This window comes from Acanthochromis polyacanthus, chromosome 1, assembly GCF_021347895.1.
Source record: "Acanthochromis polyacanthus isolate Apoly-LR-REF ecotype Palm Island chromosome 1, KAUST_Apoly_ChrSc, whole genome shotgun sequence".
Taxonomy (NCBI): Eukaryota; Metazoa; Chordata; class Actinopteri; family Pomacentridae; genus Acanthochromis; species Acanthochromis polyacanthus.
Window position 1 is genome coordinate 43,213,358 of NC_067113.1, and position 26,344 is coordinate 43,239,701.

The 26,344-nt window shown below is 38.7% G+C and overlaps 2 protein-coding genes across 3 annotated transcripts; one reads left to right on the forward strand and one right to left on the reverse strand.

Moving 5' to 3' along the window:
* Positions 1-902: 902 nt before the first annotated feature.
* On the forward strand, positions 903-2,676 carry pmch (pro-melanin-concentrating hormone). Its single transcript, XM_022212739.2, has 3 exons — positions 903-1,215; positions 2,307-2,424; positions 2,526-2,676. Exons 1-3 carry the CDS (start codon positions 967-969, stop codon positions 2,573-2,575), a joined length of 417 nt encoding a protein of 138 aa, XP_022068431.2. The 5' UTR covers positions 903-966; the 3' UTR covers positions 2,576-2,676.
* Positions 2,642-26,193, reverse strand: parpbp (PARP1 binding protein). 2 transcript variants are annotated; one of them, XM_051951952.1, is made up of 11 exons: positions 26,098-26,193; positions 25,590-25,745; positions 22,123-22,350; positions 21,923-22,027; positions 19,512-19,682; positions 19,256-19,410; positions 11,868-12,045; positions 10,413-10,594; positions 8,326-8,407; positions 4,469-4,655; positions 2,642-3,947 (listed from the first exon to the last, which is right to left on the reverse strand). In XM_051951952.1, the coding sequence occupies exons 2-11, from the start codon at positions 25,737-25,739 to the stop codon at positions 3,616-3,618; spliced, it is 1,770 nt and encodes a 589-aa protein (XP_051807912.1). In that variant the 5' UTR covers positions 25,740-25,745; positions 26,098-26,193; the 3' UTR covers positions 2,642-3,615. The 2 variants fall into 2 exon arrangements, with proteins under 2 accessions (XP_051807912.1, XP_051807906.1); XM_051951946.1 differs by having other exon boundaries at positions 22,123-22,353.
* Between the last annotated feature and the right edge of the window lie 151 nt (positions 26,194-26,344).

Consider the following 26,344-nt stretch of genomic DNA (forward strand, 5'->3'; position numbering starts at 1 on the left):
TAAGTCGGAACGCCGGTGAAAATGTAAACAAAGCGGTTACGTGCCTCACGATATCAGTCAGTTTACATATTTGTTCAACTACAGTAATAAAAAAGTTTCATTAGCTCACACTGAAACACAACTCAGTTGGGAAATACTGGCAAAAATGTAAACAAAGCCGTCTTATAGTGTCATGTGACTACTGTACGTGCAGTATTTATCCACTCTGCTCGCCAGCTAGTTTCACTGAACTAGTTCTGACTCAACAATGAAACGCCGTAAGTGAAGGGCATCTTAAATCGAGGACGTCATAAATGGAGGACCTCATGTACAAGGCAGTAATTATGTTTGCTGATTAATTCTTGTCTTCACGTGCTGTTGTTTTACATATCATCAATTCAGGTAATGGGGTGTCATCACTGGCACCTTGAGCATGAGTTCTGGAGTTTTCAAACGTGTTACTGATGTTTCTTAGAGGATTTTGTTGAGCCATTGATGCCACTCAGAGAGAATGACTCCTGATGACCACTCAGAAGGAGACCGTCTCGGCTGTATCCCATCTCCATCCTGTCACCTACTGGGTTCATTTCAGAAAGTGGATTTTGAAAGAAGACATTCACAATCACTTCTGGCCTTCTAACCTCCTGTGAGCCTTCTTGACCCCACTCGGTGATGTGGTTGAAATTACAGCCCACCATGTTTCCCCTCTGTAATTATCTGAATTCATCTCATCTTCAAGCAGACAAAATAAAGCTGTTCACCTTCTTCTTTCCTATTAATAGAATTAAAGCCCATTGACTGTGACCTTTGACCTTGAGGATAGAAGCATCCCTGCAGGACATATGATGATTTTTACATTCAACTATTCTAAGTTGGAAACAAAAGTCCCTCTGCCTCAGGATATAAAGCAATTGCAAGACTAGTCATAACAGCCATTTGGTGAGGTGAGATCAGTGGAAGTCCTAAGTTCTAAATTCTGCAGATACCATGATTTCTGTCCGCTCTGTCCTGTTCACTCTGGTACTGTTCTCCGAACTGAGCGGCAACATGGTCACTGTAGCCATGCCTGCAGCTAAACTAGAAGTTGGTGAGACAGAACAAGAAGGCCTGGATTTGATCCGGGGTGACGAGCCCATGGTTGAGCCTGTTGTGTTTCCTCCAGTGTACCGAAGGAGCCTTTTGCTGGACAATACCATCAGAGATGAAGACGAGAGCCCTAAAGCCCTCATCATCTCGGTAAGTGTTGCAGCATTCATGACCCTTGACCTATGTCAGCCGTTGTGAAGGTTTCTTAGCTGTAACTGATCGCTTCATTTATTGGAAAGTATCTTATTCTGAGCAACGACCATCAAATATAAGAGCAACTAAAAAAATACCATTCGCTGTGCTGTACTGTTAGCATTGTATGACTTCCCCTGAAATGTCCAAGTATGAATAGTTAGTCCTGCAAATACAACTGCATTATTAGAACTATTTGAACCTTGACAAACAAAATCATTGCTAAATATTCAGAACCAATATTTAGAACCAATCTTGAAGCACTGTTGATTGAAAATAAGTATGATTAAATCCAAATTTACCTGCCATTGTGATAACTTTCAGCAACGGTTTGTCGTCATTCAGCTTAATACTGTTTCGTCAGTGACAGTCACGCATCATAACTGTTCATTGTACGAGATTTCTGTCTATAAACAATCTCCGCTAACCATAGTTCAACAACAAAGAGCACATTATCTCCATCCTGTGACTGAACACTTGGCCTCTTTCAGTTGGCCACCGTTCTCGCATCTACTGTTAAGTCAATATTTCACACAGATCTATTAAAAAGTTTTACAGCAGCATTGGAAAACCGGGAAATACTGTTAGCTGAAAAGGTCAAATGATCACAAGCCTATAAAGATTTATTGGAATCACAGTGGGAAGAATGATGATGTATCGGAGCTCCCTCAAACGTTTGGCCGCGATGTGTAAAGAGTTTATCTGGCGACTGCGTCTCCTGTGTATCATGAACATGGCGGTTATCTCTGCGGTAATGGGGAACAGGCAGCTATAATGGAGGCAACAAAGACATCTGGGTGAACCGGAGCTGTGGAGGAAAACAGGCCACTGTGATGTAGTAAAAATGAGCAAACACATTTCTTCCATTTGGGGTTCCTGTGGCTTGGATCAGCTGGTAAAGGCAGATCCAACACCTGCGCTACAAGAGAACAGATAACCTTTAAGAGCTGTTGCTGCAACTCGACCATCCAGAGTTCACATCCTGCATAGCGGGAGCATGTGTGGGCTTAAGGTGTCACATGTAATCACTGATCAATACAACGTTCCAGGACACGAGGCTGAAAGGGCACAGTGTTCGTGGGCTGACCCCGGCCTTCACCCGGAGCTCGATCCACACTCCTGCTGAGTACAGTTTGAAAATAGATCGAAGGGACACCGACCTTGACGGTAAGAATCAGGAAACGTTTGTAAGATCATATTTAACCATTTCACATTTCTTAATATTTACATAACCCAATGCTCTCTGTTGTGTCCTTCCTTTTTTTCAGTGCTGCGATGTATGATAGGAAGAGTGTACCGACCCTGCTGGGAAGCATAAGTGTTTCTCTTATGCTGCCACCCATCAATGGATGCGATGTAAAAAATTCCCTCCTAGTGCATTGCCTTGTAGAGACAAAATAAAAGTTTATTAAAAATGAACAGTTGCATTACATTTACAGAGTTTATTCCAACATGAGTGAAATAAAATTTCAACATTCACAGCCAGTGATTAAATACATTTCAGCATCTACACGGGTTTAGTGATCACTGGTCTTGAAGATGAAAAGAGATAAAGTGCAATTACAAAATATAGACGCCCAGTTGATGTATTCAGTTTGCAGCTGCATTTTCCACACTGCTAAAGGTGTAGGATTAAGTTATTATTACTCAAGATTTTGTGCTTTTCATTGACTACATTTTGACATTTTATATGCTCGGTAATTAAATGAATAATTTTCCATTTTGAGATACTGATTTACCTTATAGTTTGAGAGTTAAATAATAACATGGATGCTACCTGTGTACACTACTGTATACATGAATCCCCAAAGTGACAAGATTACCACTACACAAGGACAAAAGAAGAAAGAAACAGCAGCTTGGCTCTTACCAAATTTCTGAAACTCATTATTAAACATATTGGTTGTATAATTTGTACATAAGTTTATTTGTAAGTTCTAGCAGCTGGATAGCTAGCAAGGTGACGTGGTTAGCCACTTAACTCTGCTTCCAGATAAAGTCTTGACAAGGCATGAAGCTTTCTAATCAACACATTATATCTCGTTTGTTTACAGAGGTTGAAAAACAATAAGTTAGCTAAAAATGAAGCTATGGTAGCATCTAGTTAGCTGGCTAGATAATGTTCTTTCTGCTTCTGGTCTTGCGGCTAATGTAAGCTAACTGTCTCCTACCCTAAGCTGCTTATTAGCATGCAGACAAACATCATTTCCTCTTCAACCTCTTGATAAAAAACAAAAGTGTGTCTTCCAAGATGTACGCAACTCACTATTGAAATCAACTGTACAACCTACGGCTGCTTTTTCTGAACTACATTTGACAGAATGCCCATATTGTGTCATTAATTAGTGGATATAATGATTAGACTCTGAAAAAGCTGGTTAGCTTTCCCTGTCCAGCTATTAGCTTCTTCTTACTCGGGGCCTTGCAGACATTTTTGCCAGGCATTTTGACTGACGCACTGCTCGGCTGTTTCTTCTGTGGAGGCTCATTCTCTGACCCGTCACGTTGGTCAGATTCCAGCTGCTTCCTCTTGTTCCCCTTGCTCTGCATCTGAATGCCAGTTTTCTTTCTGTTACCAGGGCCTGCACCTCTGTTTTGGGCATTTCCACTTCTTTGCTGGAGAGTAGCCCCCCGCTGTGCCTCACTCTGCTCCTTACTCAGACACCCGGACGTAGGCTTGGCTGCAAAGACTGAAACAAAGCAAAAGCAAGTGTGACAAGTCAGTAGGAAAAAAAAAAAAGGGAAAATGTTGTGACGAAATTGCTGACGTTAGCTGCTAGTTGAAGCAGGCTTTATGTTTATTGTATGAAGCTGAAATTCAACATTTGTCATGTAAACTTGATGGAACTGAGCCTGAATTCCCACGGAACAAAACACAGAAGGGGAAATGGGCAGAAGGTCTGTGTGAGTGTGTGTGCTTTCTGGTTTTTACTACAGATGTGGGGCCGAGCAGGTTTTATAGAATGGGGATTCATTTAATGGCTGATGGTAAGTACCAGTCCCAGGGCTGGGACCAGGAAGGGTTCAAGGCTGGAGCTGAGAAGGTGTGCCTGGGCCTCAGTCCAGCCGTGTGGCGTCAGAGGAAACGGGAATCTGCTCCAGCAGAAAGAACGCAGCACGGCTCGTGTTGACATTTTGAGCTTTGCTCTGCGTGCAGTAGAGTACAAAAAGCACCTGTAGTATTTGCAAAAACTGGAGGTTGAATCTGTACCTGTGGTTGTGTCCTCCGCCTCAGAGCTGCACTCATCGTCCACAGCTGTGGTGGTTCTGGGTTTGGGTGCTGAGTGCGCACAGGTAGGGAGCTGGCTGGAGCTGGGGAAGTCCAGCACACGGTTGAGAGGCAGTTCTTCATCCTTGTAGGTGCACGCAAACTGGGATCTGATGACTCTGACTCTGGCCTGGAATAAACAGAAAACCATCCTCAGTCCAGCTGATACGATGACATAGCTGATGATCAGTATCAGTGACTCAGGACAGGTGACCTCGGTCTTCTGGATTTTAAATCGTGCTCTCTGGCTCTTAGGTGTTTTGAAACAAAAACCCTCACACTAAAAATTCAATAAGTGCTTTTCCACTCCTGCTTAGTTTTAACTGCTCAGCAAGAGAGATGGGAGCAGCAAATCTCTGCAGCTCTGTGAGGCTGTATTCAAGGCTGCTACTAAAAACTATATTTCAATTAATTAATATATAAATTAGCTGATTGTTCTAAACAGTTGACCGACCATTTCATTTATGTTCATTTTATTTAGGAAAAATGTGTCTTTTGTCACTGTATTATTCAACACAGTGTAAAATGTTAAAGATGTACATATTTAAAAATGACTGGATATCACTAAAATTTCAACTAAATCCAAATTTAATAACAACCACCTTCTAATTAGCTAAACAATAACAAAATGAGTTTATTCAAAAATAGTTTTTATTGTGTTCTTTTTATTAAGTTGAGATAATCATGACAGATATTTCTTTTATGGCAATGTCAAATCACCCATTACAAAAACTCAAGTAAGTGTGCGAATTTCAGATCACATGACCTGCTCCTGAACAAAAGACCGGCAAGACTGAATTAGCTAAACGATAATAAATAATAATAAATGTCAACGTTTTTTGTCGTTTTCTGTCTCAATTACAGAACACCTGCTGGGTGCTTTAATGACATTAATACAGGCCAACAAATCATATATTAGCTCAACTGTATGCCGCTTTAAACAGGAGAAACTATGCTTCAGTCTTATCACAGTTAAATATCCTCGACAGTAGTGCAGCACTTCATTAAAAAGCCCTTCGCACAGTCAAGTTAGTTCTAACAAAGCGAACGATATTGAGGAGTGCAATCCCGGCCCTGGGGCATGCACATCCACAGCTTTTCATCCACTGTTTGATCTACGCCTGCTTGGGATTAACACAATCCAAGGATTTCACCCTTCAGGCCAATGGGCCACAGTAGGGAGGAGAAATCTCAGGGGGAGAAAAAAAAAAAAACAGCGAGCAAAGCTGGGTGGGTCCGTGAAGCACAAAGGGATCAAAGCCTTTGTACTTTTCAAAAGAACTTCTTAACAGAGCACCTAAAACAACAGCAAACCCCAAGACCGGGGCACACTTCACTTCAATAACGGAGCTGAAAATGCACGGCTGCCCTGGCTGCATGCTAATAAAACATATCTGAAACAATGGGAGGTGGATGGAAGAGTGAGCACGGCCAAACTATGACTGACGGAGAACATCTAATCCAATTACAACAGGTGGGAGCCCAACGTGGCACCATGTGGTCGGACGGGCTGTCCTGAAATAACCTCCGCACACCGCCTGACCCCGCGCCGGACACCTGACCAACACATTCCTTCCAAAAGCAGGTGCAAACCATTTCTGCAGCTTTGTGCTCTTGACGTGAGCTCATGCAGGTAATAGAAGTGAGAACAGGTGCACCATTACTGCTATCACTGTCTAAATCAAACGTACATAGAGCACCATGCTTCTGAAACATCGTCTTTCATGTCCAAAGGAGCAGCAGCAGAGTTCCACTAAGGTTTTTTTGGCTCATCTGTGGCACTGAGAAAAAGATTTGGAAAGGTCCCAAAAGCAGAAACTAAATCTGTGCATCTCCGTGTGCGAAGGTTGACGTCAGCGCATGATGAAACCGCTGGAGAAGCCAGGGATCAAGTCATTTAGCAGACAACAGGAAACAATAACCTTTCAAGTTCCCCTCGCTAGTCGAGTTACGCGACTGATATGGCATCTTCAAAGTGAAATTGATGCAGAAAGCTTCCGCTCGCCGAGTTCAGGAAGCGGTGAGCTGCCCAGGGACCATTACGGCGCACTCAAACAGGAAGGCAGCCAGATTGTGGGGAGCTAAGATGACATCTGCTAGCGCAATCAAATAAAGGAGCCATTTCACCAAATGTGTTCAGCATACATGTTCAAAAGGGGGTTCACACAGCTGATGAGCCTCATGTTGAAAGATCAGGCTTAGTTTAAAATCTAAAGCCGCTCTTGTGTTTTTGGGGTGACTCAGCTGTTGTGGGGCAAAAATACACTGTTAAAAAGTCACTTGATAAAATAACTTCAGGGTCAATATATAATTGTGGGATTTTTTTGCATCATAGTCGACATTTTTGCTGTTTTCAGGCCTAAACTCAACATGGCCGCCTATAACCAAACACCACATGGCATTTTTTACACAAAGATTCTTCTAAATGTTCTACATACAATTTAGTAAAAAATGAAATTGAAATTTATTTATAAAGATATTGTAGTAAACCTGTTGACATGCCATAAATCCACACTTGACTCACACACTACTTTATAGTAAATAACTCAGAAAGCCTTGGAGTCTTGCCAGTCTTTTCTTCAGGAGGAAATGACATCATGTGGAGCAGGTCATGTGATCTGGAATTAACACACTTCCTGGAGAGGTGTTTTTGTAACGGGGAACTTAGCTGAAAGGGATACAATTTGTTATTTTCCATATAAAATTTGATACACTGACAAAAATAGAAACATCTGTCATGATTATCTCAGCTTAATAAAAAGAACACAATCAAAACTATTTGTGAATAAGCTCATTTTATTATTATTTAGCTAATTAGAAGGTGGTTGTTATTAAATTTGGACGGTTATTTAGTTGACATTTTAGTGATATCCAGTCATTTTTTATTAATAAGTGATTATTTCCATAATAAATAATGATGGAATTTGGAAAGATGTGATCATAATGAACATAAAAAACATTAGTTTTTATAATTTCATAAAAATGTACGCAAGATATATCCCATGGACTTCAAAAGTCCCACAATTATATATTGACCCTTAAGTATTACTATAAATTTCATAATTTGATGGTTAGAGTTGATGATTTAACACCTAAGCAGCATAGCATTACACCACGTGGAATACTGGATGTTTGAGGCCAATACTGAAACACAGAACAAGCATCGTTTTCTTTCATTCCATGCAGTCTTCTCCTTTGTCAAAGCCCACAACTGCAACACAGAACCATAATGCAGCAATAAATGGAAACACTCAGTTACCAGCTTCATGTGCTTCAGTTACTCTCCCCTGCTGAGTGTATACTGTGAGAACTGCTTTGGTCAACAAAACTACAACAGGCAACAAAAAAAGATCCTGTCAGATGTTTTAAACTGACCTCTGAAAACATCCCAGTGAAACAAGAGAACAGCTAAGCCTGCAGCCAGGAAGGAAGGAAGACAGAGATGCTGATATCAAATATAAAGTATGCTACAGTGTGCGCTGTAAGCAAACAGGCCCTGACAATAGGATAACTTATCATCAGGATTGGTTAATGGTTTGAATCCCCCACAAATAATTCATTTTATGCCACCGACTTAAACAGCACACTCAAACCAACACTGAGAGCTAAAACACAGCTGTGCAAACGGGAACGGTGGAAGTCAGCTAAGATGTGAGCTTCAGCTAAGCAAATAAATAATATAACACCAGGGAGAAATTACAGGATGTAAAGACATTATTTTCAGTGTTTGCACATCTGATTCAATTTGAAGTAACTGATGGTTTGGATTTGGGGCTCTTGGACGGAGGGGCCCGTGTTACCTTGGGTTTGAGAAGGTCTAGTCGGCTCTGGACTCGGTTCCTGAGGGGTTCTGGAGAACATCCAGTAGACACTTCGGGGGATCTGGAGAGAGCGCCGCAATGAGATGCAAGCACAAGAGGTTTATAAATTAGAGAAGCTAGAAGGTTACACGGTTACACTAACCAAGAAAGCGCTGCTCTCTCTTTATTGTAGCTTTAACAGTCAAGTTTCCAGCATGTAAAAGACGTTTTCACGAGCATCGGCCATCCAGCGTCCTCCACTTCCAACACAGTGTAGCCACCCCCCCCCCCTCCGAAACACGGCCAGTGGCTATTATTTTTTAATATTTTTATTTCAGATGCTTGACCAGAGAAATTGTTCCAGTGCAGTGTGGGAGGATTTTCCTCCATATGGTTTCAGTGCAGAGTTGTAGAGTCCTGCGTTGGTCTAATTGCTGCTTCAGGGGTTTTCCCACTCTGACTGAACTCTGTGGTTGTGAGAACGGTCTAATCTAATTCAGTCTCTGTGTGATGACTTTTTCATAGCTAAATGCAACTTTTTTTTTTCGCTCTTTTGCCACAAAGAATTTGGCAGAAGCCCCGTCAGACGTGTCTGTTGTGATCAACTGCACACGTCGCAAGAAGAAAAAATGCTTTTTGCTCATCATGACCAGAAATGGTAAAAACAGTATTAACCCTCAAGTCGTCCTGCGGGTCAAAATTGAACCGTTTTAAAGTTTGAAAATGTGGAATAAAAAAATATATTTTCACTGTAAAACTTCGGATGTCCAAATTTTCAACTTTTTTGGGAAATCTTCGAACCTTTTTTGAAGGAAAAAAGAAATGTAAAAAACGAATCTTGAACATTCACGTAAAAATAAACCAAAGTAAAGCAAAATTCGTCGGATTTTGGTTGATTTTTATATGAAAGTTCTTAAACATTTTTACCATTTCTTTTTTTTTTCCATCAAAAAATGTTCAAAGATTTCCCAAAAATGTAGAAAATTTGGATATCCGAAGTTTTACTGTGAAAATCTATATATTTTTCCACATTTTCAAACATTTATTTTTTCAACTAAAGAATTTCCAAAAATGTTGAGATCAGAAGTTTGACTGTGAAAAAATTTTTTTCCCTCCACATTTTCAAATTTCTGAAAATTTGCAAAATCTTCAGGAAGAAATTCCAATAATTCCTGAAAAGTTTCCCTTAAAACTTAAAAAAAAATCCCCCAACTTTGGCAAAAAAAATCTTGGAAATATTTTCGAAAAATTAGTAAAAATGTTCCAAAAATATCCAAAAATCTAAAGTAATCTAAAGTACTTGCATATGTATGCAAACTTCTAAAATTTTCTTAAGAACATTCACATGAAAATCAACCAAAATCCAGTGAGATTTGCTGGATTTTCTATGTTCATTATGATCATGTCTTTACAAATTCCATCATTATTTATTATGGAAACAATCATTTATTAATAAAAAATGACTGGATATCACTAAAATCTCAACTAAATAACCATCCGAATTTAACAACAACCACCTTCTCATGAGATAATCAATAATAAAATGAGTTTATTCAGAAAATAGTTTTGATTGTGTTCTTTTTGTCATTTTGTGATTTGGTTTTGTTTTCTGTCTTGTTTTTGTCATTTCTTGTCTCGTTCTTGTCATTTTGTGTCAAGGAAGTGTGTTAATTCCAGATCACATGACCTGCTCCACATGATGTCATTTCCTCCTGAAGAAAAGACTGGACAGACTTCAAGGCTTTCTGAGTTATTTACTATAAAGTAGTGTGTGAGTCAAGTGTGGATTTATGGCATATCAACAGGTTTACTACAATATCTTTAGAAATAACTTTCAATTTCACTCAATTGTATATGTAATATTTAGAAGAATCTTTGTGTAAAAATGCCATGTGGTGTTTGGTTATAGGCGGCCATGTTGGTTTTAGACCTGAAAACAGCAAAAATGTCGACTATGATGCAAAAAGTCCCACAATTATATACTGACCCTGGTACAGTTCAAGACCTGGCTGGCCATTCTTTTTAAACTTGGTGCATAAAACAGCCAATGACACTTCATAAAACATGCAGGATCAACTGTAACCAACCTGAACATCATGAGGAAACAGGTTCCATCGGTTCCACTGAGGACAGGCTGGTCCTCGGACAGCAGATCTGCCTTGTTGGGACACGGAGGACTCACGGCTTCTTCGTCCAGCAGCGCCATCAGCACCTTGACGGTGTCCCGACCTCCATAGGCGGTGGCGTGATTGACCGCATGAGCTTTTGGCTGCAGATAAACATCAACATGAGAGCGGATATTGAAACAAGATGAAGAAGGTTTTGTCGCACACTGGCTGGAGAGCAGAGAGAGCCCCTCTCAAAACAAGAAAAAAAACTTATTTTAAGGAACTTGTACCTTCAAATAAGTGAAAAAAATCTGCCAATAGAACAAGTGAAAAATGACTTGGTAAGATTTCTTGAAATAAGATGTGATATTTAGAAGATTGAGACTTTAAAATTAGCTGGAAAATTTAGTTTAAGCTGTATTTTACCAGGATTGTCAAGCTAAAATAAGCCAGACATGCTAAAAAAAATAGTTTTTCACTGAAAAATAGATTTTTGCTTTCATGTAACCTCCTAATCTGAGATGCATTAAACGTATTTTGAGTTTTCTTGTAAAATCCAACTCAAAACAAGCCATTTTCAAGATTGTTTGACAAAAGATATTTAAGATACATTGTCTTAACCCTCGTGTCGTCCTGCGGGTCAAAATCTACCCGTTTTAAAGTTTAAAAATGTGTAAAACACAAATATTTTCACAGTGAAACTTCTGATGTCCACATTTTAACATTTTTGGGAGATCTTTGAACATTTTTTTGGTGGAAAAAAAATATTAAAAATGTTTCTCAAGAACTTTCACAAAAAAATCTGCCAAAATCCAGCAAATTCCGCGTGAATGTTTGTAAAGAAAATATCAGCAGTTTTATTGATTATATATGAAATCACTTCAGATATTTTTAGGTTTTTTTTTGAAGATTTTTACTCAGTTTTTGAAAACATCTGCAAGAATTTTCTTACCAAATTTGGCAGATTTTTTTAAAAATGAAACTTTCAAGGGAAACTTTTAAGGTGTGATTAGAATTTTCTTCCTGAAAGTTTTGCAAATTTTCAGAAATTTGTGAAATTCTTTTGCTGAACTTTTGGATTTTTTTTTTAGACAAGGAAACAATATTTTTTTGGTGCCCATAAATGAAGACAACAGGAGGGTTAAGGAAACATTTTTTTTTAACATTTCTTTTTTTCCCCAATAAAAAATATTCAAAAAATTTCCCAAAAATGTTGAAGTATATTTTTTTTTATTTTTTGCATTTTTTTTTCAGACAAGGAAACAATATTTTTTGGTGCCTGTAAATGAGGACAACAGGAGGATTAAATCAGGTCCCTCCATCTTGCTGAAATGTCTCGTTAAGTGAATTTATCTTAAATCAAGTGGGATGAGACACTTTGACTAAAAATAAGACAAATAGACTTGTTTAGATTTGGAGTTTTTGCAGTGTTACCCTGGCAGGACTTATCCCGGTCCCATGTGCAGCCTGTTTCTGGATCTGGTGTAGCTGACAAATCCTTTCCTTCAGCTGCTTTGTCGTCTCTTCAGCTGCGACGTACGCCGCCTCTCCACTGCAGCGACCCTTCACCAGCGCCGCCCTGATGGCCGCCACCAGTCTGCTTCCACACGCACTGAGGAGGAAACGCAGCGACAGTTAGCGTGTCGCGCTGTACATGCAGAAAAAAGGCTGCATTTGTTTTGGAAAGGAGTCGACTGGGAGCAGGTTTTCATCTGGATGGAATTATTTGCGCTCAAGAGTTCAGCCAATGTTTGCCAACAGGAATAACTCTCTCCTAAAGCTGGAAACCCAGAAAAGCTGCGGCCTTAGTCTGAATGTCTTCAAAAGATATACTGCAGCTTCACTTTCAATTAATTGGACACTGACTTTAAGGGCTCAGAGTAATTGTTTCAGAGCTAGCATCCAGTCGAGTTTTATTTCACTGTAACTAACCTTAGCCAATGTTAACAGTTATGAAGCTGGAAATGTGTTCCAAATCCCCGTTAAAGTCACCCTGGGTACAATCACTGCGCTCACCATGGACCGGCAGCTGTCGTTTTTGCCATTTTGTGTCTCATTTTTGTCATTTTCTGTATCGTTTTTGCCGTTTTGTGTCTCGGTTTTGTCATTTTCTGTATCGTTTTTGTCATTTTGTGTCTCGTTTTTGCCATTTTGTGTCTCGGTTTTGTCGTTTTGTGTCTCGGTTTTGTCGTTTTGTGTCTCGGTTTTGCCGTTTTGTGTCTCGGTTTTGCCGTTTTGTGTCTCTTATGTTGTTTCCTGTATTGTTTTTGTCGTTTTGTGTCTAGTTTTTGTCATTTTGTATCTCATTTTTTTGTCATTTTGTGTCTCATTTTTGCCATTTTGTGTCTCTTATGTCGTTTTCTATATCGTTTTTGTCAATTTGTTTCTCAATGTTGTCATTGTGCCTCGTTTTTGTCATTTTGTCTTTTGCTTTATTCATTTTTGTCATTTTGTGTAATTTTTTGTCGCTTTGTAACTTTTTTCTCTAATATTTTGTCTCTTTTTTTGTTTTGCCTCATTTTTGCAATATTTTGTCTTGTTTTTGTTGAGCTTTACTTCCCTGTGACTCAGCTCTGCCAATGTTAACAGTTGTGAAGCAGGAAATGTGTTCCAAATCCCCATTAAAGTCACCCTGGGCACCGTCTCTGCGCTCACCATGGACCGTCAGCTGAGAAACCCCAGGATTTTCCTCCAACACATCACTTATGGAGGTTTGTAGGAGTCAAGTGCACTAAAGCGTGTCAGAAGAAGATGGCGGTAAGGTGGAGAGGCGGAGGTCCAACCCCTGACCTGGCTCTGATGCAAGCAAGTAACAGAATCATTTGGGAAAACAGATGTTCGCCGAACAAGGGGCCCTGAACTCGCCACAGAAGGCGTTTGTGTGAGGAAATCCACTCCTCCGCCGAGAGCGTAAAGGCACTGCCTGTTGAAAGACGCATGCTGACCCAGTTCACATCAGACAGGAGCTCTCTCATCGCATGAACCGAGAACCCTCAGAGGAGCAAATGCTAACATGCTAACATGTTAAACTGCAACGGTGAACATTAGGTGTATAACTGAGGGATTTTTGAAGTCCATGGGATATATCTGCATACATTTTTATTGAAAGCAAAAAATATTTTTTATGTTCATTATGATCATGTCTTTACAAATTCCACATTTATTTATTTTGGAAACAATCAATTAATAATAAAAAAATGATTGGATAAAATGTCAACAAAATAACGGTCCAAAGTTAATAAGAACCACCTTCTAGTTCATTAAACAATAATAAAATGAGCTTATTCGGAAACAGTTTTGATTGTGTTCTGTTTGTTAAGTTGTTGTTTTGTCATTTTGGGTCTTCTTTTTGTCATTTTGTCTCGATTTTGTGCTTTTGTCTCTCCATTTTGTCGTTTTCTGTCGCGTTTGTCATTTCCTGTCTCTGTTTTGTCATTTTGTGTCCGTTTTGTCATTTTGTGTCTGTTTTGTCATTTTGTGCCTCTGTTTTGTCATCTTCTGCCTCTGTTTTGTCATCTTCTGTCGCGTTTTTGTTGTTTCTCTCATTTGTCATTTTATGTCTCGTTTTGATTAACCCTTTAAGCTGCAGTCAATTCCAGCCGTTTTCAAAAAATCGCTAATATTCTATTTTTAAATAAAAAAATTACAAAAAATATGGGGAATATTGGACGCACATCGTGAGGTGCATTTCCTTGAAAACGACCGATTCGTGGATTTTATACCGACTTCAGGACATGTCTTGGACAAAATAGTTTACTGGCTTGTGTTGTCTGGATGTAAAAGGTTGGATTATGGCCGTTTTTTGTGGAATCTTTTTTTCTGTGTGTAATAATGAACCCGGAAATGTGAGTCGCGCTGTGTGCGTTGAAGCCGTGTATAGAGAACGGATGGATGGATATTCGTTTTTGTCGGACAAATGTGTTTTTCTCACCCGCTGTGGCAATCGCATCTGAAAGTGGTTTATACCGGCGGATTCATGAGAATCTAAGCTTTCCATCGGCGTATAGTGTTTGTATAATCGCGTTTGCAGCCGTCGGACATTCTTGAAATTCCTATGCAAATTAGTAGGTGTACCGCCGGTGGGACACTGAAGCGCACTGAAGCGCAAAGGGTTAATTTGTGTCTTGTTACTGCCATTTTGTGCCTCGTTTTTGTCATTTTGTGTCTCGATTTTGTCGCTTTGTGTCTTGTTTGTGTCATTTTGTGTCTCGATTTTGTCGCTTCGTGTCTCCTTTTAGTCATTTTCTGTCTCGGTTTTGTCGTTTCCTGTCTCGTTATTGTCATTTTGTGTCTTGGTTTTTGCCATTTTGTGTCTCGGTTTTTCAACAAAAATTGACTGGATATCACTGAAATGTCAACTAAATAACCATACGAATTTAATAACATCCACCTTCTAATTAGCTAAACAATAATAAAGTGGGTTTATTTAGAAAGAGCAGAGCAGAGAGAGTTGAACGCACTGCCACACAAACCTCACAGTGTGTTGTTACAGCTTGGCTACAAAGGATGCCTTCAGCAGCTTCGACCTCAAAAAGCTCACATGATTGAACGGCTAAATCATTTCTGATAAACTCTTCTGTTGTGGTGCCAAATGTGCTGACGTCCAGAATAACCTGTAATGGTACGGAGACTGATCTGATGATAGGTCATCAAAGCCGGTGACTTATTGCTTTGATGTGGCAAAGATGGACATGCTTTAGCAATCCCGATGTTAAATGAGGAGCTTAGACGGGAGTCATTACGGGGATTTGGAGGAAATAATAACAAGATGCAGCGAGACAGGTGGATTTTATGACCACAGGTGTCCCTCAGGCTGTAAATCCTGGGTGTCAAACATGCGGCCCGTGGGCCAAAAGCGGCCCTCCAGAGGCTCCAATCTGGACCTCAAAGTGTAAAAATTCATAAAACTACACATTAAAATAATTTCTAGACCTTGACAAGTTGTTTTGATCATAAAGTGAAATACGAGATTGTTCTTTTGTAATTTTGTGTCTCCTTTTTGTAATATTTTGTCTTGTTTTTGTTGTTCTTTGGTCTTTTTTGTCTGACTTTTACAGTTTGTGTCACATTTTTGTCGTTTTGTGTTTCATTTTGTCTCGCTTGTGTTTTTTGTCTTATTTTAGTCATTTTATGCTTTGCCTTTATCATTTTTGTTGTTTTGAGTCATTTCTTGTCTCGTTTTTGTCATTTGTCCATTTTTTTGTTGCTTTTTAACTTTTTTGTCTCATATTTTGTCTCTTTTTTGCTTTGTTTTGTGTCATTTGTCTCATTTTTTTGTCATTTTGTGTCTCATTTTTGTAGTATTTTGTCTTGTTTTTGTTGTTTTTTTTTTTTAGTCTTTCTGTCTGACTTTTATGATTTGTGTCACGTTTTGTCATTTTTGGTCTCGGTTGTATATTTTTTGTCACTTTTTTGTTTTGTTTCCTGTCGTTTGTCTCATTTTTTATCATTTTTTGTTTCGTTTGTCTCATTTTTTGTCACTTTTTTTCTCGCTTTTGTTGTTTTTGCCATTTTTGGAATATTTTGTCTTGTTTTTGGTGTTTTTAGTCTTTTTCTGTCTGATTTTTATGGTTTGTTTTACGTTTTTGTTGTTTTGTTTATTTTTGTTGTCTTGTATTTTTTTGTCTCGCTTGTGTTTTTTGTCTTATTTTTGTCATTTTGCTGCATTGTTTTGTGTATTGTTTCTGTCATTTTGTAACTTTTTCCAATTTTTTGTCACTTTTTTGTTTTGTTTCATGTCGTTTGTCTCATTTTTTGTTTTGTTTTGTGTCGTTTGTCTCATTTTTTGTCACTTTTTTCTCACTTTTGTTGTTTGTGCCATTTTTGTAATATTTTGTTATGTTTTTGGTGTTTTTAGTCTTTTTCTGTCTGATTTTTATGGTTTGGTTTATGTTTTTGTCATTTTGTTTCTCATTTTTGTCATTTTGTGTATCGTTTTTGACATTTTAAGGACTACAGATGGAAATTAGCATGATGCTAAATCTGGTGCAGCCATCTTTTTAATGTAACTGCACGCTGTCCTTTTTCAAATAAACAGAAATATTTTTTTAAAACTTTTTGTCCAATTTTTTGTCAATTTTTGCTTTGATTCGTGTCGTTTGTCTCATTTTTTGTCATTCTGTTTCTTGTTTTTGTTGTATGCATGTCAGTTTTTGTAATATTTTTTTGTCTTTTTTTAAAGTAAAACACTATATTATTCAGTTCCAGATAGCTGTGAGTAAATGTTTTGTTCCTTTGTAGACACTCTGATCTGGAAGCTGTAATGTGGAAATGATAAACTGAGGCATAAAGTTGTTGAAATTGAACTTGTTTTTCTGAAGAAAGTTCAGGTTGTTCATGATGTTTTGTAAAAAGACATATGAAGAGTTCATTTGCAAAAACAGATAACTCAGTTTTGATACATTTTCAGAAAACTTTTTTGTTTACTTGAGATAATATCAATCAAATTGAAGTTGAGTGGATTTAACTCAGTAGAAAGTACATGACAAAATAGAGAAAAATAAATTATTAGTGTGATTACCATTATCATCTCAAGTAAACAATAAAAAAAAAAAAAGAGTTTTCTGAAAATACCGGGCTTTGCAAAAGTTCTGTTACACGGTTTCATGATTTTTAGAGATGTTTACATGTCGGAGTGAAAAATTCCATTAAATAAACTGAAAGTTCTACCTTATAGGCAGATGTCATTAACACAAATTTGTTCTCCGGTGAAGTTGTATCAAGATGGAAGTCAAAAGAGTTGAGATATCTGCTCTCCTTTGTGCTGAACATCAGCTGGATGACCGTCCACAGAGTCGCGGAGAGGCTGAAGAATGGTGAAGATCTTTCAGTGATCTTTCAAGAATGGTGAAGACCTGAAAGATCTTCACCATTCTTTAGCCTCTCCGCAACTCTGTGGACGGTCATCCGGCTGATGTTCAGCACAAAGGAGAGCAGATATCTCAACTCTTTTGACTTCCATCTTGATACAACTTCACCGGAGAAAAAAACTGTATTAAGGACACCTGCCTATAAGGTAGAACTTTCAGTTTATTCAATGGAATTTTTCACTCCGACATGTAAACATCTCTAAAGATCATGAAACCGTGTAACAGAACTTTTGCAAAGCCCGGTAGAGTTACCTGTTTTTGTAAATGAATTCTTCATTTCCTTAAATGTGAATATTTTTGCAGTCAAAACAAAGGAAAGATTTGCAGTTGTGGTTATTTATAGGTTATTACGCTGTGATTTTCCTGGTCACTGGAGATCAAACTGGGCTGAATGTGGAGCTTGAACTAAGATGAGTTTGACGCTCCTGCTGTAAATAATCCCACCAACTCAACACAGGGCTTCCAGAATTGAACTGAATTCACGAGAACTGAATTGGAAAACCCTGGAAAGGCAGCAGAATTTAACCTGAACTGGGATTGCAGGAAGAAGTGAAGCGATTCAAAGAAAATTCCATTCGATCGTAAATCACGAGTTTCACTGTATTCGACTTCGGCTGCTGCCAGATGCTCAGCTTTTCTTGGAATCTCCGTATTCTCCTCATCAGCTAGAAGGGTTTCTCTTAAAACACAGATCCTCTATGTAAGACAACAAAACCAGGAGGAATTAAAGCAGCACTTTGTAATGCAATGATGCATCATTGGAAATGGAAAATGTCAGCAAATTATTTGTAGCTGGAAGGATTATCCGCCATGTATATGTGATTAAACGTTGCAAATGGAAAGAAGCTGCCGTGACCACAAAGATTCATTTCCTCATTAAGAAAGCCTTGAGGACACAGCTAAAGGTTAAGGTGGTGTTCTTTATGTCAATGTAAAATATTGCCTGGATTGTCAAAGTGTGATTCATCTTATTCCTTTGTGTCAAAGTCTATTAAAAACACATCCTTCAGCCTCCGTAGTGTTCCAGCGATGGGCTAGTTAAACAGAAAGTAGTCCCAGTTGGCGTCACATTAATGGATTCCTAGAAGGCGTGGGCACGATTAGCTGAAAAATAACAAAAAGCTGCAAACAAGAACACTTTAGGTCTACAGCAGGGGGGTCAAACATGAGGCCCACGAGCCAAAACCGGCCCTCCAGAGGGTCCAATCCGGCCCTCAAAGTGTTAAAATTACAGAGAAGACATTAACTGCAGATTGTTAATCAGTAAAACTATAAATATAGAATAATCTCTAGACATGACAATTTTTCCAAAACGATTCTTTCTGCCACCGTTCTAAGTGATCGCCGGTGGTTCTCCCTGTTCTAGCGCCTGCCCAAGATGATTATGATTGGTTTAAAGGAACACAAACAAGCCAGAGCTTCTTTCCTCAGCAGAATGATCAGGAGGTGCAGTCAGATCATTCTACACGTCACTCCGGAAGTGCTAAAGAATGGTCTGGCTACTAGGGCTGGACCCGAATATCCGGAATATCCGAATATTTGTTCGCTTCGGCGGTATCCGGATATTAATTTTGGTATCCGAATACCCCCCCCGGTGTTTGGGAATTCTTCAGTTTAACTGAAGACAAAACGAAGGCAAAATTTGGAGACCAGATGAACGGATCCGAATATTCGGGCCATCTCTGCCATAAGCCGCCACCACCACCGGGCGGAAATTACCGGGCGGAACGAATATTCGGATATTCGTCTTTAATAGGGCCCGAATATTCGGAGGCCAGAAACCACTATTCGGGCCAGCCCTACTGGCTACACACGATGAAATTCCTACGTCTTCTATTTAACTATTACATAAAAAATGTACCGCTTAGTTCTAAATTAGGTATGTCTTATCCTCCCTACATCAAACCTTAACTAAAGACTTAACTAAAGACTGGATGAAGCTGCAGTGTGTACCTTGGGTCAGGAATCTCCCCGAGTATTTCTTCCAGGTTGTCTAAAAACTGGACAAACTCCGACAGGCCTTTGAAATGTTTCCTCAGTGGGTCGGACTCGGCTGGAGCGTAGCCTTTCCCTCCGAGCTGGATGGCCCTAACGAAAGATGTCACAGCCTGAAAAATAAAACACCGGAGAGGATTACTCGATTTTTTAAGTCGTACTTTGGGCGGTGTGGCCTCACGTGGAGCACGTGATTAGTGTGAATGTTTCTCACCAAGAAGAGAGAGGTGTTGTGGTCGTGAGCAGCGTGCTTGATGTCGGTAAACGCCTGTCGGCCCAGAGATCGACTGGGGACGTCCAGGGTTAATGCCAGGGCCATGTCGTTCTTGGAGTTCACCAGCAAACTGAGATAGGAGAAGAAGACCCTTCTTACTGCCATTTTCACCTATTTATGACAGGCAGAAAACACATTATTATCAGACACTATTGTCATTTTGGTTTAGAACATTTGGTTACACTGGTTTAGAAAAACAGATTGCTACCAGCAAAAACCATTAGACCACCCTTGTTTTTCTCAATTTCTTGTTCATTTCAATTCCTGGTACCACTAAAGGTATTTTATCTGAAGAATACAACAAACATGACATAAATGCAGCTGATTATAACACTTTATGTCCTGTTTGACATGCTTCAGCTTCATTGTATTCCCAGAGTATATAAGAGGACATCTCATGTCATCAGCAGCACATTCAAAGGCCTAGAGTGGTTTCCTGCTGACATTCATTTTTTTTTCATGACTGTATCTAACCTGTACAAGAAAAAGAACACTTATTGAAGGTTTTATGCAGAAAAGCTTACATTTTTGAAGTATTTGTTAAGTATTTATTTACTTCTGGATTCATGCTAAGTTAAGGCAACCCTATTTGAAGCACAGACTGGAGTGTGGTTTTGATTCCCTCACCTAACAATCCACCTAAACGTCAAAGATTAGCATTTCTGTCTAAGTAAAAACCATTAAAATCAGCAGCTAGCAGCACCAATAAACCCCATTAATGGCATCACCATAACTGGTAATGCAGCAGCAAGGCCACACTAAAAACCCCGTAAATTTGCAAATGACAGAAGAGAAGAGGAAAGAGACTTCGTTATGGAAGCTCTCATCCAGCCCCACGTCGTGTCGTGTTTTAAACATCTGCTTAGTAATTGAATTCACATTGCCCTCTTAAATCTGAGTGATATGATATAGAGTTCCTGTCAATAAGAGCAGGATGGATTCCAGACAGAAAATAAGTACGATTGGGAAAGTAAAAGCACAGATTATTGCCTGTAGGAGAAAAGCAATTCGTATTACTAAAACAACTTTCTATGAGGGCAGAGGGCAAAGTGGAAATAGGGGGTTTCTTATGGAAGTTTATGATAGAAGTTGCACCTTTTATGAACCCTCCTGTCGTCCTACGGGACAAAATTGACCCGTTTCAAAGTTTGAAAATGTGGGAAAAAAATTCACAGTAAAAATTCTGATGTCCACATTTTCAACATTTTTTTGTGAAAAAAAAGAAATGTTAAAAATGTTTCTTAAAAATATTCACACAAAAAAAAAAAACGGCCAAAACCTAACAAGATTCGCTGGATTTTGGTTGATTTTCTTGTGAATGGTCTTAAAGAAAATATTAGAAGTTTACTGATATATGTGTGATCACTTTAGATATTCTTAGGATTTTTTGGAAGATTTTTTCCTCTTTCTTTGAAAATATTTACAAGAATTTTCTTGCCAAATTTGGGGGATTTTTTTAAAATAAAACTTTTAAGGGAAACTTAAGGAATTATTGGAATTTTCTTCCCGAAGGTTTTGCAAATTTAAAGATTGAAAATGTGGGAAAAACATCACTTTAAATATTTTTAGAATTTTTTTTTGGAAGATTTTTACTAATTTTTTGCAAACATTTACAAGAATTTTCTTACCAAATTTAAGGGATTTTTTAAAATAAAACTTTTAAGGGAAACTTTCAAGTAATTATTGGAATTTTCTTTATGAAGGTTTTGCAAATTTAAAGATTGAAAATGTGGGAAAAAACATCACTTTAAATATTTTTAGAATTTTTTTTTGGAAGATTTTTACTAATTTTTTGCAAACATTTACAAGAATTTTCTTACCAAATTTAAGGGATTTTTTAAAATAAAACTTTTAAGGGAAACTTTCAAGTAATTATTGGAATTTTCTTTATGAAGGTTTTGCAGATTTAAAGTTTGAAAATGTGTGGAAAAAATGTTTTCACAGTGGAACTTCTGATGTCCACATTGTCAGTATTTTTGGGAACATTTTTTGGGTGGGAAAAAAAGAAATGTTAAGAAATGTTTTATGTGAATGTTCTTAAAGAGAATATTTGAAGTTTTACTGATATACATGTAATCACTTTAAATATTTTCAGGATTTTTTTGGATGATTTTTACGCATTTTTAAAAAAATATTTGCAGAAATTATCTTGCCAAATTTGGGGATTTTTTAAAAATATAACTTTTAAGGAATTATCAGAATTTTCTTCCTGAAGGTTTTGCAAATTTTCAGAAATTTGGGGAATTTTTTGCAGAATTTTTGAATTTTTTTCTAACATAGAAACAATACTTTTGGTGCCCTTAAATGAGGACAACAGGAGGGTTAATGCAGAACAGCAACACTGGGCCTACCTGGGAGCTGCAGAGATCGACTCTACGAGACGGCGTTGATGGCACTGAGGAGTCTGGAGGCTGTGGAATCTCCATGTTGCCTGATAAGAACTCAAACAGCTGGGTCTTGGCAGAAGAATAGAAAAAATATTAGGGAGATAAATCGATCGGCCTTATCTGGGACTCTGCAGCCAATCTCATTTCAAACAGCTCCTGCTCACCGGGCTCACGGGCTCCTCGGGCTCCAGTCCCAGTTGTTTGTACATGGAGAAGATATCAACCAGGTCCACGGCGTTGGAGCGTTTCAGGAAGGACTCGTAAGCCTCCAGAATGAGATCATAGTTCTCCGAGCGTGCAGAGCTGGGGGGCGGCAGGTGAAGTTTGTCTAACAGTAAGTGCTTCCAGGCCATCAGGACGTCGCTCAGAGCCACTTTGAACTCTCCGCCGCGCTGCTGTCACAGGAAGAGAGAAAACAGCGAAAGCAGCGGCCGTAATTACCGACGGCCTGGAACCAATCAGTTTAAAAGCAGAAAAGACCTTCTGCCGCCGTCCAAAAATAAGCCATGAGCGGTCTCAGCCGGAAGCCTGCGGTAATGTCATCCGTTATAGATGTGATGACAGTCGGCCTGATGGTTCAATTGAACTACGCCGTGACGGTGATGTGGACTGGGCTCACCTTTAGGCCTTCGGATTAATCGGAGGGAGAATGTTTTCAGTGTTTCTTTCCTCTTTAGCGGGGGAGTCAAACATGCGGCCCGCGAGCCAAAACCGGCCCTCCAGAGGCTCCAATCCGGCCCCCAAAGTGTAAAAATTACAGAGAAGACATTAACTGCAGATTGTAAATTAGTAAAACTATAAATATAAAATAATTTCTAGACCATGACAAGTTGTTTTGATCATAAAGTAAAATACTAGATAGTTCTTTTTTCATTTTGTGTCTCATTTTTGTCATATTTTTTGCCTATTTTTGTTGGTTGTCTCATGCTTTTGTCATTTTGTGTTTCCTTTTTGTCTCGTTTGAGTCGTCTACTTTTTGTTGTGTTGTTTCTCCCTTTTGTCATTGTTGATCTCGTTCGTGTCATTTGTTAATGTTTTTTTTAGCATGTTTTCGTCGTTTGTCCATTTTTTGTCACTTTGTAACTTTTTGTCTCATTTTGACAACATTATGCCTCAGTTTATCATTTCCACATTACAACTTCCAGATCACAGAGTGTCTAGAAAGGAACACAACATTTAGTCACAGGAATCTGGAACTGAATGATAAAGTATTTTACTTTATGATCAAAACGATAAGAGTCAGACCAAATAAAGACAAAATATGACAAAAATGAGACAAAAAAACGGCAAAAATGAGACACAAACAAGAAACTAAATGACCAAAAATGAGACAAACGACACACACACACACACACACAAAAAAAAGAGACAAAAAATTAGACAAAAAAGTTCTAAAGCGGGGGTGGACAAACTTTTTGCTCAGGGGCCACATTGACTTTTGAAATTCGACAGACGGGACAGACCAGCATCAGATGGTGGGAGATTGTGCAAACTAATATGAATTACATGTTAAAGACATTACTGACAAAGTGAAGAATACTCATTCAGTGTCAGTGGGAATAGTGTTGTTGGTCACCCTTTTCTGCCAGTGCATCAAAGTCTGGTCTCAATTTGGTTGTGGCAATTCTCAGGATGGATCTGAGGTGTTCATCAGATAACTGGGATCTGTGGTGTGCTTTGTTGATGTTCATCCAGGCGTAAACTAACCGTGACGTCACCCGTTGGTTTCAACGCCGAGAAAATGAAGCCCGGATTTTGCTACTTCCTGGTCGCCGTTTTGGATTTTTGGAGTAAGTGACATAAAAAGCATCATCAAACAGGCTGGACCGGAGAGCAACTAGGGGCAGGATTGGCTGAGGACTCTCTTATCACATTTTACCGCAGAGGCTTCTGTTGCTGTCTATCAAGTATAGCCACGCCCCCTGGCTCCGCCAACTTTAACGATTTATTTAAAATTCAGTATTGATTTATTTTAAGATCAGCCACCTGATCTCTCATTTTGACCATGAAAACTAACAGGAAAAAAATCCTGAGCTGTAGAAAATCAGTCTATCAAATTTTATTTTTTCCAAAAATGAATTGGGGTCTATGGAGAAAAAGCTTTTTGGAGCCAACCCTAGCGAACGGCGTGATATTGCAAGTTTTTGACACTTCCAGGTTGGCTTCAATTCTGGAGCCAGATGCTACGTCCATCTTTATATACAGTATGTGTTCATCACGCTAAACGTCTGCTCACACACGTAGGTAGATCCCAACAACACCAGCATCCTCTGTGCCATCTTCCCAATGTTTGGAAACTTGGCTTCACCTAGTGAAGCGTAAAAGTCATTCAGTTTAAGGGAGCTGAACTTCTCCTTTAAGACCGAGTCACTTTGAAGATCGATCAGCTCCAACTGCAACTCCTGATTTGCTGTTTCTGGGTCTTGTGACAAAGGACATGATACCAGCTCAAGTGTCTTGTCCATTTTTTCAAAATCAGAGAACCGACGGCAGAATTGTCCGTGTAGGTCTTCTAGTGATTCCTTATGTTTCATCGATTGTCGACTGGCCTCTGGCAGCGTCACCAGTACAGGGAAATGAGCGAAGGAGTTTTTTGACATTTGTCTTGAGAATAAAGTCAGTTTGGCTTTGAAGGCTGTCACATTTGTGTACATTTCGTGCACAAATTTATTTTTCCCTTGCAGCTTCACAGTCAGCTCATTCATGTGCGTCAGTATGTCCACTGCTAAAGCAAAATCAAAGAGCCAATCTCTGTGGCACAGCTCAGAAAATCATCGGTTTTCCTACTAACTCCAAAAATGAGCTAATCTCGCCCTTGAGCTTCCACACTTGCTGACATACTTTCCCCAAACTTAACCAGCGGACATGAGAGTGGTAAAGCAAGTCCTGGTGATCAGCATCAGTTTCTTCAAGAAACTTAATAAACTGACGATGCTGAAGCCCTCTCACTGTATAAAGTTAACGAGGCCGTAGTTTGCCCATGCCTGTTCTAAAGCGACAAAAAAAATGGACAAATGACAAAATTAACAAATAAAGCAAAACACAAATTGACAATATTAGGACAAAAAACACAAGCGAGACAAAAATGAGACACAAAATGATAAAAACATGAGACAAATGACAAAAGTCAGAAAAAAAAGACAAAAAAACCAACAAAAATAATGACAAAACAGTTATGAATAATCTAGTATTTTACTTTATGATCAAAACAGTTTTTCATGATCTAGGAATTATTTTAAATTTATAGTTTTACGAATTTATAATTTGCAGCAAATATCTTCTCTGTAATTTTTACACTTTACAAAGTCGCCCCACGGGCCGAATTGGACTCTCTGGTGGGTCAGTTTTGGCCCATGGGCTGCATGTTTGACACTCCTGTGTTGCATTGTCGTAAATGTGCTCTCCAGCATTTTTTATGCATGTAAAACCTTTAAGTATTTTGAAGTGAACTCAAACACAGACTATCAAAATAAAAGGGGTCATAAAATACATGAAGTTGTAGGCTATATTTTTTTTTTAACAACTATGGATGCTGTGTCTTGGAAATTTCACAACACAATCATGTTTTTAGAAAATCTTGCTAGTCTGTGAATATACAGCTGTGTTGTGGTTGCAATGATGTCATGGTTACCTTTTTATTCACTTCTGCCATGGCGAGCTGCAACACCATCAGCATGCCATCAGCTCCATAAACAGTAGTTCTTTCTGACTGCAAAACTCTGTGGCACTCCCTCCTGAAGGTCTTTACCATCAGTTTGAGACGGTCACCTAAGGCCTCCATTATTCCCTGAAACAGAAACAAAACTTGAAACCTGTTTAAAACTTGGTTATGAGGCTTTACGTGAATTAGATTTAAAAACAAATAAATTAAACACATGAAATGAATTTAGAAACTTGAAAAGAGCATAGTTTTTCTTGTAAATAGGTTGCCAACTATAATCATAAAGACTTCAGAAGAGCTAAATGAAGTTTAATGAAAAGAAAACCATCAGGATTGTAGGCCAAAGTGGCAAATATCTACTGAAATAAGTACACTTTTTTCACATTTATTTACCCAAATAGTACACTAATGTGCCATTTTCTCAGCTCCCACTGCATGCATACAAATTGCTGAATGCATTTGATTAAATAGTGCTAACCTTTAGTATTGTTCCAGTCTCCTGAGCCAAAGACACGTCCTTCACCACAAAGATTTGCCGTTTCAAATTTTTAAATTGCCGGTGACGTCGCTGCCTTCTGGCCAATCAGCTTGCAGCAGACGGCGGAGGCAACTATCCTACAGTTAAAGTATTTTTTCTCTCCATAATGTTAAAAGTGTCATAGTAGGATAACAGATCGGGTTGTTAAAGGTTTTTAAACTGATTCATTCCAATTATATGTGAGTCT

Coding starts and splice junctions, on each gene's coding strand:
- pmch (XM_022212739.2), top strand. CDS start 967: ATGATTTCTGTCCGCTCTGTCCTGTTCACTCTGGTACTGTTCTCCGAA. Junction 1,216..2,306: donor CTAAAGCCCTCATCATCTCG/GTAAGTGTTGCA, acceptor ACAACGTTCCAG/GACACGAGGCTGAAAGGGCA. Junction 2,425..2,525: donor AAGGGACACCGACCTTGACG/GTAAGAATCAGG, acceptor CCTTTTTTTCAG/TGCTGCGATGTATGATAGGA.
- parpbp (XM_051951946.1), bottom strand. CDS start 25,739: ATGGAGGCCTTAGGTGACCGTCTCAAACTGATGGTAAAGACCTTCAGG. Junction 19,683..21,922: donor TCGATCTCTGCAGCTCCCAG/GTAGGCCCAGTG, acceptor TGTCATAAATAG/GTGAAAATGGCAGTAAGAAG. Junction 3,948..4,468: donor GGCGGAGGACACAACCACAG/GTACAGATTCAA, acceptor GCTTTGTTTCAG/TCTTTGCAGCCAAGCCTACG.